A 24,947-nucleotide genomic window follows, 5' to 3' on the forward strand; every position below is an offset into this window, starting at 1 on the left:
GACAGCAATACGTCATTCATAATCACAACAATACAAAAGCTGTGTAGGAGCCTTCCCTTTGCCTTTCCTCTAAAGGATAAATAAAACCAAAAATCTGTCCTGGAAATCATAGACAGTTGCTTGCTGTCATTGTCAAGTAATTTGATTTATTATTTCTGACTTGTATCGGTACTCGTGCCAGTTCATCAATTTTTAATTTAATTTTCCCATTTGTTTCCCATGCTGAAAGCATCAATCTCTGACAGACAATGGTATGCTTATTTTATTTATTGCACATATATAAAACAATATAAGTAGTCTAAGCAATTAAATGTACGGAAATCATCTCATGTTAAAAGTATGGTTATCCAACAGCACATATTTTTACTTTACATAAAAACTTTTACAATATATTCTATATCTTATTCATAAAATTCTTTAGATTGATTTTTGTTCCTAGCATCTATGTATAATTCTAAATTTAAGCGTAATATTCTTTGGTTAGTACACAAATTAATAATATCCATATGCTTATATTAAAACAAAAGAGGATAAAATGAGCCAAGTTTCCCCATATGGCTAGATAGTGCTTAATTATGCATACACACAAATTCAAGAGCTTTATTTCAGGTCATATTACCTACTGTAATAATATTAACTGAACAATTCAAGATCTTGTTAGATATTTAGTTTATCTAAAACAATTAAAAATGTAGGTTGAAATATTTCACCGAATTTTACAGTATGCCAGTGGCTTTGTAGCATTAATGGTTTAACCTCTAAGAACCTAGCTTTTTATAAATTTTAGTTAATGATCTTCATGAGTTGTCAGTAAATTATATTATAAGTTTATAATGATTTTAGGCAAATCTAGACAGAAAGGGCACCTTTAAGGTAGAGTATCTACAAGAGATTGAAAAGAAGGTCCAACAAAAATGGGATCTAGAGAAGATCTTTGAAATGGAAGCACCTGAGGATGGAAAGGCGTATGAAAAATTCATGTGCACTTTTCCATATCCTTACATGAATGGACGTTTACATTTGGGCCACACTTTTTCACTTTCCAAGTGTGAAGTAAGTTTATAATTTACTTGTATCAGATGCTAATTAATAATACAATAATTTATATTGTTTCATCATCCTCATTGCTTTGTCTTTGCATTTGTGTTTGAGGTCAGCAGCACAATAATAATAACAATATATATTAATTATGTATCAAGATATAACTTATCTATATAAATAAATAAAATTGAAGTGCCTGTTAGTGCATGTATGCATTTAGTGAAGCTGTTAAGTTGAAATTACATACTACAACTACATGTATAATAAAATAGAAGTATACTATTTTTTTGTCTCATGTGTTTGTTTGTCCTTACTAATCTCTGAAAGCTATTTGTATAATAAATACTGAGAGCAACCTACAAAGTATTTATTTATTTCAGTTTGCATCTAGATATCACAGATTAAAGGGGAAATTGGTGCTTTTTCCATTTGGTTTCCACTGTACTGGAATGCCAATTAAAGCTTGTGCTGATAAATTAAAAAGAGAAATGTCTGTGTATGGTTATCCACCAGTTTTTCCTGATGAAGATGAAATAACCATACAAGAGGAAGGAGACATAGTTCCAAAAGATAAGAGTAAAGGTAAAAAAAGTAAGGCAGTAGCTAAGGCAGGTTCTGCAAAATTCCAATGGCAGATTATGAGAAGTCTTGGAATACCTGAGGATGAAATTAAAGAATTTGCCAATGAGTCTTATTGGCTGGAGTATTTTCCACCTCGAGCTGTAGCAGACCTCAAAAGGATGGGTATACATGTGAGTTAAATTAGTAATCTCATGTTACAATAATAATCCTCAATCTACTATAGTCTGAGTTATTGTAAACAAACAATGATTTCTTAACTCAAAATTATATTGATTGAGAATGTAATCAATGATATTATTTATGCAAAATACAAATTAAAATTTAAACACAATAAAATTATAGTACCAAAGTCTTGCGCCATAGCTAATGTTTAATTATTGTGAACTAGTTTAAATAGCAATCAAATAAATCCTAAAAAACAATGTCTCAAAGAGATTATATATTATTGCTTGTTTTCCCTATTTGTTTTTAATCCCTTCGCAGGTTGACTGGCGTCGTAAATTCATCACGACAGATGCAAACCCATTTTATGATTCATTTATTAGATGGCAATTCAATCATTTAAAAGAGCGTAAGAAAATTATGTATGGCAAACGGTACACTATATTTTCACCTTTAGACAAACAGCCTTGCATGGACCATGACAGGAGCTCTGGAGAAGGTGCTGGGCCACAAGAATACACTCTAATCAAAATGGAAGTTCTAGAGCCTTATCCAGCTATACTAGCGTAAGTTTTAAAGAGTGTATTTATGCTTTATACAAAAAGTAATGAGTAGTAGAAATATTGTTATATGCATTGTTGTTATGTATTTTAGGAGTTACAAAGGCAAAAAAGTCAGCTTTGTTGCAGCAACACTAAGACCTGAGACAATGTATGGACAAACCAACTGTTGGGTACATCCTGATATTAAATACATAGCTTTTGAAACAGTCAAAGATGGTATATTTATATGTACAAAACGTGCTGCTAGAAACATGGCTTATCAAGACTTCACTAAACAGGATGGTGAATTCAAAATTGTGCAGGAAATTACAGGACAAGACTTACTAGGAGTGGCTTTGAAATCTCCATTCACTTGTTACACAAAAATCTATGCTTTACCCATGTTAACTATAAAAGAAGATAAAGGCACTGGTATTGTCACAAGTGTGCCTTCTGATTCTCCTGACGACTATGCAGCACTAGTTGATCTACAAAAGAAACCAGCTTTCCGGGAAAAGTATGGAATAACTGATGATATGGTAATGCCATTCAAACCTGTGCCTATACTCGAAATTCCTGAATTCGGAAATTTGTCGGCCGTACATGTGTATGATAAACTTAAAATTCAAAGTCAAAATGACAGAGAGAAGCTGACTCAAGCCAAAGAAATGGTGTACCTTAAAGGCTTCTATGATGGTGTTTTGCTAGTTGGTGAATACAAAGGAAGTAAAATTCAAGATGTGAAGAAGAATTTACAAAATAAACTGATACAGGAGAATGGTGCTGTGGTTTATTATGAACCTGAAAAAACTATTATATCACGTTCGGGCGACGAGTGCGTAGTTGCTCTTTGTAATCAATGGTACTTGGATTATGGGAATGAGGAGTGGAAGAGCCAGGCTGAAAAAGCCTTAGCAGCTATGAATACATACCATGATGAGGTTAGAAAGAATTTCCAGGCCACTCTGAAGTGGCTGCATGAGTATGCATGTTCAAGAACTTATGGTCTTGGTATGTAATCTATTCATACTAACATAAAACTATAAAACTAACTCCTTTGTTTTGGTATGGGTATTAATTGAACCACAAGGAACTTGTACTTTTTTTAATTACACTATATGGGCCCAAAATTGAGTAAATCACTAGTCATTATATATTTTATTCTTCATCCTAGTTCTAATTTAAGGAATATTTTTCAGGAACAAAATTACCCTGGGATACACAGTGGGTGATAGAATCTCTATCCGATTCAACTATCTACAATGCATACTACACTATAGCACACTTCCTTCAAGGTGATACTTTCAGAGGTAACAAAAAAAATGCCCTCAATATTAAACCTGAAGAGATGACTAGTGATGTGTGGGACTATATTTTCTTCAAAGATGCACCATTCCCAAAGAAGACAAAAATTGCAAAGGCATCCTTAGATCGAATGAAAAGATCTTTTCAATTCTGGTGGGTGAAATGATTAACTCATTAATTTATTCACCTCAACCTCAAATGAATTTATTTAATGTATGCTTAATTTCTTATTCAAATTCTTCATCAGGTATCCAGTTGATTTGAGAGTGTCAGGCAAGGATCTTATACAGAACCATTTGACATTCTATATTTACAACCACTGTGCGATATGGCCGAACGAGCAAAATAAATGGCCGAAAGGTATCAGGGCCAACGGACATCTGATGTTGAATTCCGCCAAAATGTCAAAGTCAGAAGGAAATTTCTTGACACTCACAGAATCCATTGAGAAATTCAGCGCGGATGGGATGCGGCTCACGCTGGCCGACGCTGGTGACTCTGTAGAAGATGCAAACTTTGTGGAGAGCACAGCTGATGCGGCTATATTAAGACTGTATACGTTTATTGAATGGGTTAAAGAGATAGTTACTACTAAGGCTACTTTAAGGACAGGTGAGATTTTTTTTCCTAAAATGTTGTTTTTAATTTTCTAATATAATGTACAATAATTGTAATATAAATATGTGACTATGTGCCAATGCTAAATAATGAAATAAAGACAAGTTTATGTTCATCCTATTTTGTATATCTTATTCAATGTTTTATATATATTTCATTTTTAGCAATAGAAATTTCTTAACTTATTATTACTTATTCTGGTAGATTAAAAATCTTTTTTCAATATAGGTAATCTAAATTTCCACGACAAAGTATTCGTAAGCGAAATGAATACGAAAGTGTCACAAACTGATGATAATTACAACAGAATGCTGTTCAAAGAAGCTCTAAAGACTGGTTTCTTCGAGTTGCAAGCAGCCAGAGACAAGTACAGAGAACTTTGTTCAGAGGGAGGAATGCATGCCGATCTTGTCACGAGGTACATTGAGACGCAGGCCAAGTTGATGTCGCCTATTTGCCCTCACGTTGCAGAACATGTTTGGGAATTGCTGGGAAATGTAAGTGATTACTAATCTTTATATAGTATAAAACAAAGTCGCCGCCACTATCTTTTAAATTACTCAACGGATTTTAATGAAATTTTCAGTAATGGATTTATCCCCTTAGGGGTGGAATTTATCAAAATCCTTTCTTAGGGTATGCCTACGTCACAGTAGTGTTTTATGCATGCAAAGTCTCAGCCCAATCGTTTTAAAATTGACAAAGTTTCATACAAACTGTCATCCCCTATTTATCCCCTTGGGGGTAGAATTAATCAAAATCCTTTCTTAGTGGATGCCTACGTCATAACATCTATCTGCATGCCAAATTTCAGCCCGATCTGTCCAGTGGTTTGGGCTGTATTTAGATACATGCGTGTTATAGTATAGAACAAGCCGAGATATTACAAGATTTAGGACGAGTAGTAAATAATAAACTATTTGACAGCTAGAACTTCAATGTTCCGCAGTCACTTATATCCATTGTAATGAATCTGTAATTTATATTAACCAAATAAAAATGTTAAAAGATGATAGTTGTTGGCATCCTACTGCCTCATATAGTTTATCATAAATAATATACAAGTAGTATCTTGCAGCTTATGAATTTATATATAATTACTTGTATATTTTTTAAGAAGTTATCTTTAACACTATTTTTTTTTATAGAAAACAAGCATTCTTCATGAGCTGTGGCCAGTAGTGGGTGATGTGGACGAGGTAGCGGTTAAGGCAAGCAACTACTTAATGGACGCCGCTCATTCTTTCCGCATATATCTGAAGAATCATTGCGCTGTCAAGAAGCCTAAGAAAGGCGAAATTTCAAAACCAGAGAGAAAGCCTAATAAAGCCACAATTTGGGTTGCTAAAGAGTACCCAAAATGGCAACATATTATTTTGACCACTCTAAAACAACTAAATGGGGTAAATATACTTGTATATTTTCAATTTTACGAGCCTTACCTCTACCGTATTATGTGGTGTTCATTATGACATCTTCAGTTGACAATCTCCCTGACTATTGTAATATTCTGTTACAGCCCGCGGGTCTTCCGGATAATAAGACAATATCTAGCAAATTAGGTGAAATTTCGGAACTAAAGAAGTACATGAAGCGAGTGATGCCATTCGTGCAAGCCACAAGGGAAAACGTGGAGCGCGTGGGGGCTGAAGCACTTTCTGTAGGGCTACCGTTCGACGAAGCTGCTATACTGGTGGACAATAAGCAATATTTACTTAGCACTTTAGACGTGAGTATTGTCTATATGGTGTTATGCCAAAATAGCTGAATTATGTTATTAATATTATCTTATGATATTACAATAACAAATGTATAATTATATCTAATCAATGTATATTTATGATCATTGAAGTGCGCGCTTTCAATGTCAGTAAAATATTAGAATAAGTCACTTAGCAATTATCCAGTGAGGTCACTACGTTCTGAGATTGTATTTTTTTTACTTCTTTTTTATTAGTTCAGAATTAGGGTTAGTAGTGTAGGTCATTTTTCAAATATTTTCTAAGTTTCTTAAGTAATCATTAGACATTCAATGTTTCGTGCGGCGGTACGAATTATTTAATCCTATATGTAGTTCCCTATCACAGACAACTAAGATGTTACGTCTTCTTATCCTGTAACTTTACTACCATATCCTCCCTAATACAAGCACAGTGAATAGGTGATATTGAACTACTCACATAGACTTTGTGCAGTGTCAACTGTTATTTATCTAAAATACTTCATTTACAGCTGGACAATATAGATGTTAAACATACGGATTCTGAAGACGCGCCGGAGAAGACGCGTGAGGATTGTGCGCCTGGCCAGCCTCACATCACCTTTAGCGTCGAGGCCGGTGTCACTGTAAACTTGATCAACCCAACTCCACAAAGTGGTCTGTTCTCCATTTCTATAAATCTGGCTGATGGGGATTCAATCGAGAAAGTAAAGTCGAAAATCGTAAAAGAAGTGAAGACAATTAAAGGTCGGTTGTTAACAATTTAGAATATTTTGTAATGTGCGATAGTATCATCATCATCTGCTTCTTCCTTATCCCATATATTTGGGGTCGGCGTAATATGTTTTTCTCTTCCATTCATCTCTGTTCGCAATCATCTCGTTTTTACGTTGTACTGTGTGATAGTATATAAGATAGAATATATTTTGTTGTACAAGATATCATTTAATCTTCAGAATTTAGAAAAAAATAATTTCTCATTTAATATTTATTAAACAACAAACATATTTATTAAAAAATTCATTACAAACAAATAGTTCTATGTAATAGTTCTAGTAAATAATTGTGTTAAATGTCAAAACGAAGTATTATTTCGACCCTTGTCATTTTTAACTAAATCATGAGATTAAAATATTTAAAAGTGTGTTCTAAAGGAACTTTTAATTTCAGATGCAAATTGTCTAAAATTATGGCGATACAAAGATCCCGCCCTGGGACCCAGGAAGATCCCGGTACCTGGAGACCATGAGACCAAATGCTTAGTTTTGGAAAATGATACAGTATTAAAAGTTGATGTGGCTACCAACAAAGTTGAGCTAGTCAGTAATGGCAAGAATATAGATATAGGCTTGCAAATAGTATACACTTATGAAAAGTAACTTTTCATAAAGACTTTTATTACTTCATGATAATAAATTATTTATTGAACAATTTTGATTTGTTATTTATTCTGAAATAATTTTGACGATTGCCGTGGAATACATTTTACCTTTTTAGTTTTTAGGAAGGCTAGTGACTGCGGTACACGGCCTGGAAAGACTGTCACATTTTAGCCCTTGTACCCACCATACAGCACAAATAGATCTTAACTAAATTGTCTATGCACAGAAGTTACTAAGTTTGGTGTACGTAGTTCCTCATTGACTAGAAAGAAAATTAGGACCCCTTGAATGATAAGTATAAATAACATGTAAGGCTAACTCTTTTCTTAAATTCTGTTACGAGGAAAGGTCTTCAAAATGATCTCTTAACTGGACTGTAGAGTTTATTTACTTAATTCGTGAAGAATATTCTTTATATTTTAATACAGTACTGCTTTGTTTAGTTTTATTCTTCTTAAATTAGCACGAATAAAGAAAAAATACTTTAAAATAGTTAACATAATTTAATTATTACATCGATATAATTATTATACAGTAAAATATGGGATATCATGAGATATGACTAAAGCCGGCATCAGACATGGCTCCAATGTATGGCACGGGTATTTGATTTTTTCAAAGCATTCCATATTCAATCAATGTGCTATGTTTATCTCTCTTTGTTTGGTATTATATGTTTTCAAAGGTCTACAAATATATTCCAACCTTTGAAGCTATGCCTGGCTCCCGGATTAATTAATTTAGTTAATTGCGGCTATATGCTGCAACAGTTCGCCCGCTAGGTGGGTGCGCCTGCGAATAGCCGCTCGAAAGCTACACCGTCCGCCTCGAGCGGACGCGGCCGCTCCACCGGCGGCATTGTCGGCAGGTTCAGGATCGATACCTCTTTCTTAAACAATTGTCCTACGTTGCGACCGATTAACTGAAAATATTTACAAAAACAATAAGCCTAATATTTTATTATATTTACAGTATTAATATTGACAAAAATAATACATTTGTGGCGGATTTGCAATTGAAAGAGCCATGCACGAGTAATCTTGGGGCACTCATTGTGTCACCTATGTATATGTATGTCAAAATTGTAGTCTATTTATTTATAATAGAAGTATACATCAAAATTATCGCAAAGTTAAAATAAAAACAATCACCCATGCGATGGTCCGACCAAGTCAAAGCAGCGGTGTTCCACCCCACGAGTGTACCAGAATTAGATACCAGTCTGTATTTTTTTTTATTTATTTAATTCAAGCTACTAGTGGCCTATATTATAAATACCTCATAGACATAAAATACGTATGAAATAATATTATAATAAAATAGAAATATAAATTACATTATCTATGGTCACGGCACTGACGACGGGAATATGTCAAGTTTGAAATGGCCAGCTGTCGTAAGATGACATCTACCTCTTACTCCACTACATAATGACCACGACCGTTCTGTCAAGAGTGTATTGAATAAGCAACTAAAACATAATTACCCTAGAGGTGATCTTCTTGAAGAGGTCCCGTTTACTTTTGTCGATCTTAGAGGGCTTGGTGGTATTGGCAGCAAGTTTCTCGTCAAGTCGGTGAAGATCGTGTTCGTCCACGTCGGGAATCTCCCGTAGCACGGCCGCCACGCTCGGGAACCGCGGCCGTAAAGTCTCGTACGCCTATAACACACAGATACAGTATTAAAAATTTATGTGTATATTATTTTGTGTATATTAAGTTTTACAATATTAATTTCAATGTTCAATCACTAATGTTATCAAAATTGCAATTTTCGAAGGCTTCGATTTAGAGAATATTCTTAAATGTTAACGGTCTCGGTGGTCTAGCGGTTTAGCACATCGCTTTACTTCCTGTGCTTGCGGGTTGGATTACTCACAAGGTTCGCATTAGTATTTATGGGGGAAGGGAATTGTTAGTAATGTGGATTGATGACTCCGTTGCTAGCAGTGTACCATCCATGTCAAGTTGACCTCCACGCAGTTGGCAGTTGTTGGCATCGTGCTGTCGCAGTTACAGTTAGCAGTACCTGCACGGCGAGCGCGAGCAGCGCGGCCTGGTTGGCATCGTGCTGCCCGTGAGTGCGACACGTACCTGCACGGCGAGCGCGAGCAGCGCGGCCTGGTTGGCATCGTGCTGCCCGTGTGAGTGCGACACGTACCTGCACGGCGAGCGCGAGCAGCGCGGCCTGGTTGGCATCGTGCTGCCCGTGAGTGCGACACGTACCTGCACGGCGAGCGCGAGCAGCGCGGCCTGGTTGGCATCGTGCTGCCCGTGAGTGCGACACGTACCTGCACGGCGAGCGCGAGCAGCGCGGCCTGGTTGGCATCGTGCTGCCCGTGAGTGCGACACGTACCTGCACGGCGAGCGCGAGCAGCGCGGCCTGGTTGGCATCGTGCTGCCCGTGAGTGCGACACGTACCTGCACGGCGAGCGCGAGCAGCGCGGCCTGGTTGGCATCGTGCTGCCCGTGAGTGCGACACGTACCTGCACGGCGAGCGCGAGCAGCGCGCGGCCTGGTTGGCATCGTGCTGCCCGTGAGTGCGACACGTACCTGCACGGCGAGCGCGAGCAGCGCGGCCTGGTTGGCATCGTGCTGCCCGTGAGTGCGACACGTACCTGCACGGCGAGCGCGAGCAGCGCGGCAAAAAAATGTTGTATACTGGTTGGCATCGTGCTGCCCGTGAGTGCGATTGACGTACCTGCACGGCGAGCGCGAGCAGCGCGGCCTGGTTGGCATCGTGCTGCCCTGATCTACAGTAATAAATGCAGCCTACTACATTGAGTGCGACACGTACCTGCACGGCGAGCGCGAGCAGCGCGGCCTGGTTGGCATCGTGCTGCCCGTGAGTGCGACACGTACCTGCACGGCGAGCGCGAGCAGCGCGGCCTGGTTGGCATCGTGCTGCCCGTGAGTGCGCAGCGCGTGCAGCGCCGCTGCGAGCGCGCCGTTAGCCTCCGCGGGCCCCACCAGGCCGGCCGCCAGCGCGCCGCGCAGCGCGGGCAGTGCCAGCGCACACGCACGCAGCGAAGAAGGGGAGTCGTTCCACATCAGCGCGCGTAGCACCTGCACGTACACGGACATTTACATTATTAGCAATCGTGCGACACTTTACTATATATATACTTTAGAACCTCTCGAGTACTAACTCGAGAGGTACTAAAGTGTATAGAGCACCGACTACATTGTATATCATAATCGATGCGGCCCTCAAATTTTTTTTCTTTATTTAAATTACTTAAATTAAATTATTTAAAAAACAAAAAAATGTTGTATACAGAAAATTATAATTTGGTTTTGATGAACAAATTATTTTCTCATTTGCTCTTATAAGCATGCACTGCATCTAGCTACTACCAATATTGACGTTAATGTTGAAAGACAAGTAAAGCTAAAATAAAATAATGATATTATACCAGCATTTTGTTATTACACATAATTTGCGTCAATGGATCGAGTCATTTTTATTAACCCTATATCTGATCAAGTTTGGAAGCACTGATCTACAGTAATAAATGCAGCCTACTACATTGGAGTAGTAATTTGTCCTCTCAACGTCCATCCCTTCTCATTCTCTTAATATACATTTACATGCTCATTGTTTACTGCGTGAAAAAGCGTACGTGTGTAAAGGCTTTAATGTGGTATTATTATGTTTTTATTATTAGTGAATGAAACTGATTTTATAATTTTTGATTGATTGAGAAAATACTGAAAATTATTAACCCGCACGGCGTATACGTACGGTGTGCAAGAGTGCGGGCCCGGCGCGCGGGTGCTGCAGCAGCGCGGCGCCCAGCTCGGACACGGTGTCGGCGGCGCGCGGCGGCAACGCTATACTCTCCTCCTCCATCTCGCCGCCGCCAGGGCTCTCCGCCACCAGCGGACCGTCCACCAGCGAGATCTGGAAAGTAATACCTCTCAAACTCTACACGCATAACAGCCCTAATGAAAGGCTAAATGCGGACGACAGCTGGTAACTTCCTTAAGGGATATGTTGTTGGATTTATCGATATAGGAAATAAACTAAAATATGTTTTACCTTGATCACCTCTAAGTGTTCTCTTGTCAAATGTCTAACGAGTATATCTTCGAGTACCTCTTGTGATTCACTGCCAGCTTCGTCTTCTAACTTGCCCGAGTCATATAGTGACGTAATATACTCCCATCTTTGTGATAAATGCATTAACACTGGAACAATAATTCAGCATTATATCATTACGATCAAAATAAAAATATTACTATGATAATGGAATGATGCGCACGCTTGCACGGCTTACGCAGGGCATCAGTGGAAGATGAACAGATAAGCATGACGTCAGGTCAGTTAGCCCATCCTGGTAAATACCACGATGGTTTTTAAGAGAACCATGTGACACACATGATCATGACACATTTGCAATGAAATGAATAGTCCATATTACTAACAATCCTATTCCCCTGCTTAGACATATATCAGCGCTTTTTGTAGTCAAGTGTAACGCGTACTCACTAAATGGAGCTATGTGGTCGTGAAGCGGTAGCGCGACGTCGGCGAAGTGTGCGGGCGGGCAGTGATGCAGCAGCGGCTTGAGAGCGTTACGAAAGATGGGCCGCAGCCAGTGGTCGGGCAGGTGGTCGAGCCCGTGCAGCAGCGAGCCCGCCACGAACCGCGCCAGCTCCGGCACCGCGTACAGCTCGCGGCCTAGGGAGCCCGCAGCCGCGCCCACCAGGTGGCACACCTGCAACCAACACATTACCTCACAATGCGTACTCATTAGCTGCCTTTACACGCTAGTACGCTGTTTCACACACGATCAGCAACGAAAGCCAGCGTACGATTGTTTTTCTTTCGTTTTTTTAGAACGTGTCATGTAAAGTTTCAATTATTCAAGTCAAGTTTCAATTATCATCTTCGGGGATTCACTTAGCTGACTAGTACTATTATTAATTTTTCTCATTATGCAGTTTGGTTTGAAGTGTCAGATATGACAGCAAGATTACAAGAATTTGCTCACGTTTCTAGGTTACCTATTTTGACCAGGTGGATCATAAGCTTGTTATTTTAATTTTATAAAGAAAAATGCATTTATTATAATTAGAACGGATGCGATGTCACGATGTTTAAAGTAAATTTGGTAATATGCTACATATACAAATTTACTTTAAATTTTGGGATCCTGCACGTAGACGCGCGCGCGCGCGTGTTAGTGTATGTAGTAGGGAGCGGCGGTACTTACGTTCTCGTGCAGCGTGTACAGGAAGTTCTGCATGCGGTCCTGCGGGAGGGCGGGCGCGAGCGGCGGGGGGTCGCGGTGCGCGAGCAGCGTGCGGCGCTCGGCGTGCGGCAGCAGCAGCGCGCGCGCGTGGCCCGCGTGCAGCGCGCCGCCCGCCGCGGGCGCGTGCAGCTCGTGCAGCGCGCGGCACAGCGCCAGCGCGCTCGGGAACAGCGGCAGCACGTGCGCGCTGCACGGGTTGCGCCACACGGGGTTGCCCGCCGCCGTCACGCCCGCGCTGAACCCGCCGCGAGCCGCTCTGATGACAATCGTATCACATTACTCACGTAATTGTAAGCATACCGTCAGTAAGGGGAATTGTTTAGTAAAAAAAGTTGTGGACAGATTGCTAGTAATGTATCACATAATATAGTGAAAGCTAGTCGGTGAATAGTCAGAATATAATAGTATTAAAATATGAGCTATCATTATAATAGTTGCCTTTACACATACTGAGTGTATAGACAGCTTAATAGCTCTTTCACGCGCGAATCGGCTTGCACGTAAGAAAGAAAAAGGATCTAAATGTAAATCAACGGCGCGGTACTCACTTGTCGGGGTCGGCGGGCACGCAGACCCGCTTGACGACGCCGAGCAGCAGCATGAGCGCGTGCATGAGCCCGCGGCGCGCGCGCGCGTGCTCGCCGCCGGCGGCGGGCGGCGCGGGCGGCGCGTCGAGCCCCACGAGCCGCGCGAGCGCCGCCGCGCTGCTCACGTGCGGCGTCAGCTCCGCCCACCGCGCCGTCCACGGGCCCAACATCTGCGCATCATCATATCACATTGTTCACTTGTTTTATTTATTTATATGTTGCCTCGAATGTGGTCGAGATGGATGCGTGGACCAGGAATGTGTATATACGAGGAAGGATTTGAAAGTTGCGCCAGTTATAGACAAGTTGCCAGGTAATTGAGGTTATATGAGCATGTTACGCAGAGGAGTGAGGATCATGTCTCAGAGAAAGTGTATAATATGGACAGACGGAAAAGGAAAAGATGCCCTAAAAAAAGATGAATGGATTGTGTGAAAGACGATATGAATAAAAGGAGAGTAGGTATGCTCAGATATGACGGCCGATAGAAATCAGTGGAAGACGATGACATAATGCGCCGACCCGACCGAATATTCATTATTCGGTCGGGTCGGCATAAAGGCAAGGAAATTATGACCACCATTTAGTAATGTTTGACGCCCTCGATGGATGATGATGTAGTGGTTTAACACACCACCTTACTTCGTGTGGTCGCAGGTTCGATTCGTCGCACATTGAACATTGTATTCATGAATATGGTTGTTTGTTTTGTTCTGGGTGTTTTCTATGTACAATACATATGTATTTATGAAAAAATATATATCTATGTATCAGTTATCTAGTAACCATAACACAAGCTGTAGCTAGCTTAACTTAGGTATAGATGGCGCTGTATGAATAGTCCTGTGATTATTATTATTATTATGTTATAATGGTAAAGTTATATACGTAATTAGACACCTGTTCAACTAGAGCAGCTTGCCGCTCATAACAGCAGCAATGGTTAGAGACCAACAAAAGGGCCTCCTGCAATGTAACACTTTCAACTGGACTGAGATCGGGCCGTGCCAGCGCCGCCCGACTCATCTCCAACAGACGCGGGAACACGGGCAGCAGTAACAGCGGGAACTAAACATATAAATATTTTTTATTGAATTTATTCAACAGTTTTCTAAGTATTTCTATTTATATTTAAAACAATCTAAATATATATAACTCAAAGGTGACTGACATAGTGATCTATCAATGCACAGCCCAAACCACTGGACAGATTGGGCTGAAATTTGGTATGCAGGTAGATGTTATGACGTAGGCATCCGCTAAGAAAGGATTTTGATTAATTCTACCCCCAAGGGTATAAAATAGGGGATGAAAGTTTGTATGAAGCTTTGTCAATTTTAAACCGATCGGGCTGAGATTTTGAATGCATAAAGCTGCTATGACGTAGGCATCCCCATAGAAAGGATTTTTATAAATTCCCCCCCTAAGGAGATAAATTAACGCGAGCGAAACCGCGGGCAAGAGCTGGTCCTGTATAAGTTTTGTATACAGGTAATTTTTTAATATATACATTTTTACATTATAGCTATACATATCACTTATAGACTACATAAAAGTAAATTTTAGGTATGTAAAAATGAGGCGAACCCTTTGCCTCAGGATCACCTCGAATTTAGCCTTTTAAAAACTAATAGAAATCAATTAAACTAAACATAACCTAACTTAAGAAGTAGAAGTAGTAGTGCCATACTTGGGGACTACTTTAATAATGTTTTCTTTTATTTTGTCCCTCTATGAACAACTGTGTTTAAAAATTACCGATACAAGTAACGAATCCTGTCGTTTCCCTGCAATCAACATACCGGATTATCAGAGTGTAATAGTGTGTAAATGTACCTTGGTCGCGAGTTTGACGAGTAGGCCGGCGGCGTGTCGTCGCACGTTCTTCACTGCACGCGGCCGGTGGCCGTGGTCGGCGTCCGCCTCCGCCGCGCCGCCGTCGCAGCCCGCGCCCCCCGCGCCCCCCGCGCCGCCCGCCGAGCCCTCGGTCACGAGCGCCGCGAAGATCTTGTCCAGCACGCGCGGCAGCAGGTCCGCACCCGCTGCCAGCGCACCCGCACCTGTCGACGACGACATACGTCGCTCTCAATACTGCTACGTAAATAATCGGTGATGCGACTTGCATTCTTCTAGTCGGTGATTTAGGATTTAAAATGCAATGGAAATATTTTAAGTTGCATCTATATAATTTATTGAACACCTTTTTTATAGCATGTTTAATGTGTGTAACTAGTTTCATTAAAATTTAAGTGAAAAATTATTTAATTATATTACGTATTTAGTTTTAATTAATTTAATCATAATGATATTATTATGTATATGTATAATAAATGAACCTCAATAAATATATTAATACGTTTTAGTGTACAAAAGAAATTACAAATAGGTATTTTGATAATTACGATGATATGATTTTACAAAACAGCGCTATGTATTGTAGTTTCTGGTGAAGATATTTAACGCAAAAAATGTCTAATTTACTTACCGGCGGTTTGACTATATGCACAACTTATGAACACGAACAAAGCAGATATAAAAGAGAGCAGGAGCGAGAGTATGAGAGGTGCTGGTGGCTCGCACGCCACGCAGCGCTGCAGTAGCTGAAGACCCTCCATTACATTTGGACGTGGTTCCGCTTGAAGCAGCCGGGAGAGCACCACGTCCAGTACCTGTAAACATATCACAGAAATATGTAAAATAAATACCTAGCCGTCAATAAATAAAACAGTGTGGTCAAAATAGAAGCAGTTATTTTGAGTTATTAGTAAGCAGTTTTATGGTAATTGTTGAAAGTTGACAATATACATGAATAATAATAATAATAATAAACTTTATTCATAAATGCACGGTACAATTAAATATAGTTAGCCCTGGCTTTCGATTTAGGTGAAACCTGTGTCACGAAAGCCAGTTCCCTCCAACATTCTGTAAACATTTTTTGGTACATCTGCAGTTGTGTACATAAAGGAATAAAAAAAAAAAGTTAAATACTTTTGAATAAAAAATAAATGTATAAAAGAGACGCTATTCTTTTTGACATACTAGATTGTACTGAACTTTTATTTAACACAGTGAAATGAGAAAAAAAAATTAAAGTAATGAATAAAAATGTAATGCTGAACAACATTTATTTAAATGAGCAACGCGCAAGTTTTATCGTCGATTTTTATTGCGATAAGTCAATGTTCCAAATGAGTGATAGAATAATAGAATAAATAGAAATAATTATATTATATTTTGTTTATTTTGGCACTTTCCCGCCGTTTTGCTTTTCTAAATCAGCGCGCTTTGTACTAACTACCAACCAGTAAAAAGAAAGCCCAAACCGGCTGTCAGTTCGAAATTTGAAAAAAAAACAGGCAGTCAATTAATATAATTTCACTAATTACGTTTTACAACCCACACGTGTTTTATGAGCTGCTTTATATATCGAAAATTAGATCAATTTTACGATCAAGTGTGTTGAAAATATTATTTCTATTTCTAGTTTTAGTCATTGGGTACATTTGGCGAGTATAACAGAATAGAGATAGTGTAGTGTAGTGACCATAGAGAGCGCCTCCCACTCGACGTGCAGCGGGTGCGCGGCGTGTACGCGCGGCGGACAGGACGGGACCTTGTGCAGCGCGGCGCGGGTCCACTGCTCCACGTACGACCACGTCACCAGCGGCGCCGCCACCATGCAGTGCCTGCCGACAGTGCAGAGTACAGTACAGTGTACTGCACGTGTGCTTTAAAATTGCCAGGACACTCTCAAAATCAGTTGCCGCTTAGCGCTCCGCAGGGAAGACATTATTAGAATTGGACAATTTTTTGAAGACATACAGATTTTTATGCAATACAATGTGTACTTAACTTAAATTCAGACTGCAATATAAAAGAAAATGATAACTATGAAACCTAGGAAATCTAATTACCTGAAGCTCTCTAAAATTTCTACTCGAAACCGGCTGAAAAATGCATTGAATTCTTGTTCGCTGTCATAGTCTATACACGCATAGGTGACCGCATCATTGACGTCACTCGTTCGTGACGTTGGGTACGTTACCTGTGGGAAAGAAACATTTTAAAATCATCCATTATAAATGATCGCATTTAAAAGCAATTAAAAAGGCTCAACAAATTTTAATGAAATTTAATGTAAAAATAGACTGTACTGACAACTGCACTACAAAAAACCCACAATTTGTAATATTTTTCAATATAAAACATATATAGGAGTATACTGAATTAGATAATTTTTACACCCTTCTTTGCCGAAGATACATCTTACTAATCTTATAAACGCGACCTTTGTGAGCATGGATGGATGTTTGGTAATCTTTCACACAAAAACTACTAACGTATTTTAATGAAATTTTACAGTAATATAGCCTATACATGAACAAAACGTAAGCTACAAATTCCATGCGGGTGAAACTGTGGGATCTAGTGGGGGTTCAAAAGGTTTATATGTATAATACATGTACACCCGTGCGAAGCCAGGGTAGGGTAGCTATTATATATATAAATAATAATATGTTAAATGGAAGTTAGATATATTTGAATGTGTACTTACTTTGAGTACTTTAGGAGCGGATGCTTGCAACCATCTAGGTATGACAGCGATCAATTGTTGCAAATTCGGTATATAGTCATGTCTCAAGAACATCAACCAAACAGTATTCACTGTCTGTGTTAGCGTGAGGGACGGATGTGACGTTAGCAGAAGCATTGTTTCTAGAAGGATCGGCATCCATAACTCAGCATTGTTGATATAGGTCCAAAGTGAGACCAGTTGTTGACCAAGACCGGCTATCACCTGGAAACATTTCGTATATAAAGAACAAAAAAGCATTTTATGTTGTATATTCGATAGAGGGTAGTAGTTGTCCTGCCCTGAAAAGACTGGATGCAAACTGCCCTGGATAGAGAGGGTTGGCAGAAGATGGAGAACTTTTACCTGAGGAGGCCACATAACAAGAAAAATTAAAAATCTATTAGTTTTATAGATTCTACTACATATTTTTCAAATTCACATATTTACACTAGTGTTACTAAACACTTATAAAAATATTGAGTTTATTATGCTAATCTTCTCTATCTTAGGTACACCAATATACTATATACTTGTATATTAATTTATAACCAACCATAGCGTTTCCAAAGGTTTTCCAAAGGCAGGCGCCGGCCGTAAAATGCTTATGCCAAAAACCTTTGCAGTATAGTATAGTATAAATACAAAAATAACCTGTGAGAGTTTCTTGAGGAACAAATAGTGGTTTTCATCCATTAGATTAATGCTAGCGACTGCCGCCCGGTGGATACATGAGATTGCGTCTTCACTAAATAATATGATGAGTGGTTTCCGCTCCTTAGTCTGTAACAAACTTTTATTTACAAACACACAACTTGAAAGTCTTGCACTTTTGCTGTTGGAATTATTAATAAATAGAATGCTACTATTACTGTATTTATTCATAATACCAAGACCAGTTTTTATATACGGTCAATTTGTTCACAGTGGTAAAATGGTGATTCAGGAATAGTCAATATCATTATATATATACATTCAGAGTATGTATTTCATTGCAGACCTATATAAAGTACAAGTCCTATTTAGTTGAACACAGATGGCTTTATGTGATATGCTATTATAAATTTATTCGCTTTACGATACTAGATAGGAGAGGACAATTACTATATTAGTGGATGCTGTTATTTAAGTGGATTTTAACTTACAGAGCCTTTCCTATTAACTATTTGCAGTAGACACTCTGCAGCTGGTAGCTGGAATGCATCATCTTGCAGTAAGATACATAGCATTTGTAGCAAGCGTCCATTGTTCATAACAACGTGGTTTATTGACACCCATTCTACAAATCCCGTTAATGTTAACAGCACAACCTGGAAATAAGATTTGTTTTTTTAAATTAGATATATGCTAACACCATTAATTCATTGCGGCAATTTTTGCGCTCGATTCAATTCAAAATATCTTTATTTATGTAGGTCTATTACAAACTCTTATGATAAGTCAAATCTACCGTCAGTTCGGAACGATTTAGAGATGAGAACTGACAAGATTACACTACGTATAAATAAAATGAATAGAATAGAATAGAATAGAATAGAAAATCATTTATTCAAATAAACTTACATTGAAGCACTTTTGAATAGTCATAACATTTTTTTTTTTAATCTACCGCTCATTCGGAATGCTGTCTCATCACAAGAAGAACAAGCAAGAAACTTGTGTGTTGCTCTTTTAAATAATTTATTCTTACTTACAATTTAAGTTTAAGTGTGTGAATACAAACCACCGATTAGCACTAATTCAATTAAATACTCAAAAAGAAAAAAATATTGAATACATAACCAACTGGTTAAACAATTAATAAGAGGAAATCAGTCATAGTGATTAGAGCAGACCAGTCCCTACAAGCAGAAAACATTACATGAAAACATATAATCAAATAAAGAGGACAAGTCTACCAGACATACATACATAAAGTTTTTGATATCAACCAGATTTGAACATACTGATAATAGAAGTTCGCAATCTATATATTAATACGTAAAGCAAAAACTTTGTACACAGTTGTTTGTTTTTTTATAAAAGTTGTGCGGATGGAGTATGTTAATTCGCACACTTATAGTTTATATGGAAGTATAGGAATTTAATATATATTTTTTTAATTATGCATAAAAATACCTTGAAACAATAAAAAAAAATCACATATGATCCGCACAGGCATATATACTTTTTTTTCTATTATTATTGAATACCATTATTGAATTTATAGTTCAATTTAATTATGGTCGAATTTAGACCATTTCGCGACCATTAGATCTTATTCTTATTATATGAAATGCTAATATTTACCTGAACAACTCTACCATTACTGGCAGCGGCAACATAATCGCCAGCAGCAGTCTTTTCTCTGAACTCCTGAACATGCAATTCTATCAAACGCATGAAGAAGCTGAAGATCTCCGACATGTTACTTGTTAGTGCTTGGTGTATGTCCTTCCGTCGTTGATGCTGCTCCAATGTCTGTTGACAGATATAAGGTAATTTTTATATCTTATCAATAGAATATTAGAAACTTCTTCTTAATAATAACAATTGAACTTGTTTTTATATATCTTCCCAAGACACAAATAATAGTGATAGAAGAATATGTTGTTTTTCTAGCATTTACAGAATACACTATCGTTTGCTAATAAGTAATTTGTAATAAGTTTCGATAATATACTGACAACAATATATGGAACTAGTAAAGAAGTCACGATTATGTAAGCGATCTCCAAAGCGGATTGGAATCGATTTATAAGAGCAGATAGACAATTGATTAAACTTTACAGAAATATACCTTACACATACTATTATTATGTGGACGACTTGAATATAGATATAACTAAAATAAAAAGTAGACCTTCTACATATATTTTTTTTATACTAGCTGTGGCCGCGGTTTCGTCCGAGTGAAATTTATATATATTCTGCCGTATAAGCTATATTACTGTAAAGTTTCACCAAAATCCGTTTAGTAGTTTTTATGTGAAAGAGTCTGTTACTCTTTCGCGTAAAAACGACTGAACCATCCATACTCACAAACTTTCATGTTTATAATATTAGTAAGAATCAGTCAACTAATTTGTAGATCAGTTTTTCAAATTTAATTAAGAAAATCGATTATTACTCCAAGAGTACAATATGTATTTTTATGGTTATGTGATTTTGTGTGTAATATAAGCGACATAATAGCATAAAAATAAACAAATATTTTTCAAAGTCTGTGGAAGAAACAAATAAAGTAGAATGCGGTATTTCCTATTCACTGCAAAGATCAACGGGTCATGCATGAAGAACACTGTCAAGGTTGATTGTGATTCAATTATATTACATCACTTATACTATCATACTCTATTTTAATTTAATTTGTTGATGCAATTAAAGCGAAATTTAAATTAGAACAAATCAACAAGAATATTTGAAAGTATTTAAATTATTATATTGTTGTTATTATAAGTGGCGTCAATTTACATAGGCACAGAATCTTATTACACTATAATATATTAATTAAATACAGATTATACAACATAAAGTAAATCATTACATCAATAGTCAAATGATCTTTACATTTAACTGATTTTTCAGCTAAAATTATAAATGCAACAGTGATCATGAAATTTGGCACTTGTAATGGTCCAAATATCACAATTATGCTATAAGATGCCGTCGCCTTACTATCAGGTAATCTCAGTAAATCATTTAGGTGATTACTCCAATAAGTTAGTACTTAAAGCCCCATAGACAGTCACAGGTTATTTGCAGCATCATCATTATATCTAGTTTGTACATAATTCCTCTAACCTGAAGTGTAGCAACATCTTCAACAAGCCTCAAGAACACATGCAACACAATCTGCGTATGGAGATGTCCTCTCGCGCAAGCGTCACTCAGTTCGGCAAGCAACGTAGACCACTGCTGAGGCCACTCACGCTTGATCATCTCCACAATAACTCGAGCCAGAGCGTCGTTAAGATGCGCTGTCTCCCACCCGCCCATGTATAATAGTTTCATGGCATTTTCCTAAAAAATCAGATAGATCAATAGCTAGATTACTACACATATTTTTTTGCAATTTGGCAATAAACTGATATAACACACACAGTTACTTGCGAAATTGTTTAATTTGAACTTACATCAAGTTAGCACTTCCCTCTATATATTGTTAGGTATCAGAGACATATGATTGATGTATGTGCGTGCGAGATCGAGCAGAACAAAAATAGTAAAGAACCCCTTTCCCTGCAGACATTATACATGTCATATCTCAATGGTTTAGTACCCTGACTTAAACTTTCAAGGTTTAAATATGAAGAACATAAAAAAACAATTTAATCAACAACAGGTTTGCTCCCATAGAAAGTGTGTGCATGTCAAATGTTACATTCCGATCGCCGATAGTTGATGAATTGCTTCACACTACCCTATTTAGGATAGCTGTTGTGAAAATATATTCTAAAATGAGTAATGACAAATATTATTGCGAAATTAGATTAAGAAATTTTTCTATTACCTTAATAAACAATTTTTCAGCTTGTGTAATCTGAGTCCATCTGTACTTGATAGTATGCTCCATGAGCTGCAGGCCAAAATGTTTTACAACTGCTGAATATTGGTTGCCACTAGCCAACAACAGCCCCGCCTGAGCACACCATGGAGAATTCTCTTTGAAGCTAAAAAAATAGTCAGATTACATTATAGCCTTAATTATACTCATACATAACTATAAAGTTGTAAATTTTAATCAATTTTAAATGAAAATTGTTAGTACGTCATTACCTAATTAACGCAAAATTACGCAAAAGCTAAAATTTCAATAAAGATATGTCTGAATAACGTTAAAAGAATATCAACTGCATTGATTCCTTATAATAGGATAATCCAGCAAATATAATATTCATGATTTTTAATGACCCTCATGCCCATCATTGTTTCAAAATCAATACAAACTGTCATAAATTGTTCTTAATTATAAAAAATAAATCCATTATCTGTATAATATGAAATTCTGACACAATCCAACATTGCATATTATTTTACGGGAAATAAATATAACATTTAAAATTTTTATACCAATAAGCTCTGCAGTACATACATTTACTAATAGTTTTAATATTTACATTCATAGCTACTTATTTACTCAGCTCGGTTGAGTTTTTTTAAATAAGTATATATTTATGTTGAACAAAATTATAATATTTTTAAAATCATTCAACTTTTAATTGGTTATTTATTCAATAATACCTTTCACAAGCATTGTAGGCCTGGTTCCGTGCATCCTGTGACACTGATGGATTCAGGGTGAGCTCTACAGCACGACTTAGGTCATCAGCTATAAGAGCCACTTCCCCTATACCCTGGCCGCTAACAACACCAATGTTCATTGCGGTATATGCTTCCTAGTGAGAAATTATTCAATTAATATGTTTATTGTACGATATAGGTATTAGGTAAATAAAAGTATTACAACATGTGTCTATGGAGGATTAGTCCTAAAGGGTATAAACTTTAGGACTAATATTTATGATCTTTCACAAATCTTTCTCAAGAGAGCAGGAAATAAAAAAATATTTTTAAAACCTTTGTAGAAACTGTACAATGATTTTGAATTAACTTTAAAAATTCCATTTCATTTCTTGGTAATAAATGTTCAGAGTATTTGACTTTCAACTTGTAAATTATCACAATATCATCCTAGCCTAAAAAGGCATAGGTTATTGGAACCCAATGACTAATAGGGTTAAATAAAGAGACAATTTAGTTTTTAGATTTTACTTGTTTTCACACTTGTGACATAACTTTTACCACATATACTTGAAGACTTCAACTGATTGCAAGTGCTCACGGAAAAAATTATAGTGTTCAACTTAATTAAACCTTTATAAATATCCCTTGTATGTAATACTTCCTGGCGATACAATAATATCCTACCGGATAATAATAATTCAAATAAATGGTAAACTGGTAGTCAAACTTACACAAAGATGGCCACAAATATATTTAAAGCAAGTATAATCTATAAAACTGTTAAATTCATTCAAAACTTCCTTGAATTATATCCATTATTCACATAAAACCCAAGATAAAAAATTAATTGCTATTAGATATTATTTATGTTAAAATGTGTTATACTCATTAATTATTTGCTTAAGCAGAATGATATCTAAAAAAATCATAAAAGTTGAAAGCTATGCTAAATAAAAAAATATTTACACTAGCTCATATATTCCTATATCTCAGATTCACTTTTGCTAGAAAGGCAAAAGTGAATCTGCACATATATAGGTGTGTATAGATAAATATGTGAGCAGATTTAGCTTTTTAGAGAACATTTTTTTTTTAATATACTTGTTACAATTTAATTTGTTTTTAAAAACCACTAGTGCTAGGAGCTTATCTACTGATTTAGAAGTATTTAAAAATCCAATAAGAATAGCTTTAGTTGTAATTTGACTACAAGGTTATTTAAATTTTTATAAAATTAATGAAAATAAATAAAGCAATAAGCATTTTTTATTTCACTTACCAACACACTGCAAGGTTAATATCCCCATAGAATAATACTTTAATTCATTTTCTCTGTACAAGGGTAGTTACTGAAATAATAAAAATATACATAAGATCAAGAATTCGAGTCAGCTGGCATAACAATGTACAATCTTCCTTCACCCGGTGAGGGCGTGCAAATCTTGAAATGCATATATTTAAACACTTACAAGATTTTTGCTTTGTTTCTTCGGAGATAAATAATTAAATACCCAATAATTAGTAGGTATATATCTTGCTAAACTTCGACGAAAAACTACAAATCAAAATTCAAAACATAGAAGTACCTCGTGTCGATTATAAAAAAGATTGTTAATTTTTTTATTTGATTTTTGGATTCTATTCATAGACAATATGATAAAATTTAATTTATCGCAACACTGTCAATTTATTTCGATAGATGGCGCATTGTATTATAACGTTATGAACGTATTACGCCATAAATATAAATGAACAGACCATAGAGTAATGTAATTCTGTGGTCACGTTGGCTGTGTGTTTTGCTATTGATGACTTTTAATAAGACAGTTTTATTGTAATGATTTTAATTAATATAAAATTAAGTTACATCAATTTATATTTCTGCTAATTGTTTGTTTCATACATATATAGCAACCAAATATCTGAAGAGACCGAGTTGTAACGCCAAC

At 37.0% G+C, this 24,947-nt stretch overlaps 2 protein-coding genes across 2 annotated transcripts; one reads left to right on the plus strand and one right to left on the minus strand.

Moving 5' to 3' along the window:
* The first annotated feature begins 123 nt into the window (after positions 1 to 123).
* Positions 124 to 7,401, plus strand: LOC131846145 (leucine--tRNA ligase, cytoplasmic). The gene is made up of 12 exons (XM_059195380.1): positions 124 to 251; positions 844 to 1,053; positions 1,422 to 1,793; positions 2,107 to 2,351; positions 2,440 to 3,338; positions 3,527 to 3,785; positions 3,880 to 4,244; positions 4,479 to 4,747; positions 5,399 to 5,653; positions 5,770 to 5,979; positions 6,483 to 6,717; positions 7,141 to 7,401. Exons 1-12 carry the CDS (start codon positions 249 to 251, stop codon positions 7,347 to 7,349), a joined length of 3,531 nt encoding a protein of 1,176 aa, XP_059051363.1. The 5' UTR covers positions 124 to 248; the 3' UTR covers positions 7,350 to 7,401.
* Positions 7,402 to 7,849: 448 nt separating this feature from the next.
* LOC131846107 (exportin-5) lies at positions 7,850 to 24,644 on the minus strand. The gene is made up of 22 exons (XM_059195331.1): positions 24,468 to 24,644; positions 24,278 to 24,347; positions 22,996 to 23,150; positions 22,265 to 22,424; positions 21,556 to 21,774; positions 20,062 to 20,232; positions 18,918 to 19,082; positions 18,427 to 18,555; positions 17,755 to 17,997; positions 17,114 to 17,244; positions 16,744 to 16,885; positions 15,682 to 15,865; positions 15,033 to 15,256; positions 14,097 to 14,264; positions 13,158 to 13,366; positions 12,571 to 12,865; positions 11,844 to 12,072; positions 11,394 to 11,542; positions 11,097 to 11,255; positions 10,214 to 10,417; positions 8,839 to 9,012; positions 7,850 to 8,274 (listed from the first exon to the last, which is right to left on the minus strand). The coding sequence occupies exons 3-22, from the start codon at positions 23,133 to 23,135 to the stop codon at positions 8,131 to 8,133; spliced, it is 3,639 nt and encodes a 1,212-aa protein (XP_059051314.1). The 5' UTR covers positions 23,136 to 23,150; positions 24,278 to 24,347; positions 24,468 to 24,644; the 3' UTR covers positions 7,850 to 8,130.
* Between the last annotated feature and the right edge of the window lie 303 nt (positions 24,645 to 24,947).

Source organism: Achroia grisella, unplaced genomic scaffold (genome assembly GCF_030625045.1).
Source record: "Achroia grisella isolate CSIRO2021 unplaced genomic scaffold, CSIRO_AGI_Agris_v1 utg501, whole genome shotgun sequence".
Lineage (NCBI taxonomy): Eukaryota > Metazoa > Arthropoda > Insecta > Lepidoptera > Pyralidae > Achroia > Achroia grisella.

What these genes read in the sequence shown, in the direction of transcription:
- LOC131846145 (XM_059195380.1), top strand. An exon ending in CCTTATCCAGCTATACTAGC is followed by an intron (nt 2,352 to 2,439) that starts GTAAGTTTTAAA and finishes TATGTATTTTAG; the next exon opens with GAGTTACAAAGGCAAAAAAG. An exon ending in CTCTAAAACAACTAAATGGG is followed by an intron (nt 5,654 to 5,769) that starts GTAAATATACTT and finishes ATTCTGTTACAG; the next exon opens with CCCGCGGGTCTTCCGGATAA.
- LOC131846107 (XM_059195331.1), bottom strand. Translation starts at nt 23,135, where the DNA reads ATGAACATTGGTGTTGTTAGCGGCCAGGGTATAGGGGAAGTGGCTCTT. An exon ending in GTAATGGTAGAGTTGTTCAG is followed by an intron (nt 19,083 to 20,061) that starts GTAAATATTAGC and finishes TCTTATTTCCAG; the next exon opens with GTTGTGCTGTTAACATTAAC. An exon ending in GGCCCGCACTCTTGCACACC is followed by an intron (nt 10,418 to 11,096) that starts GTACGTATACGC and finishes GTGTACGTGCAG; the next exon opens with GTGCTACGCGCGCTGATGTG.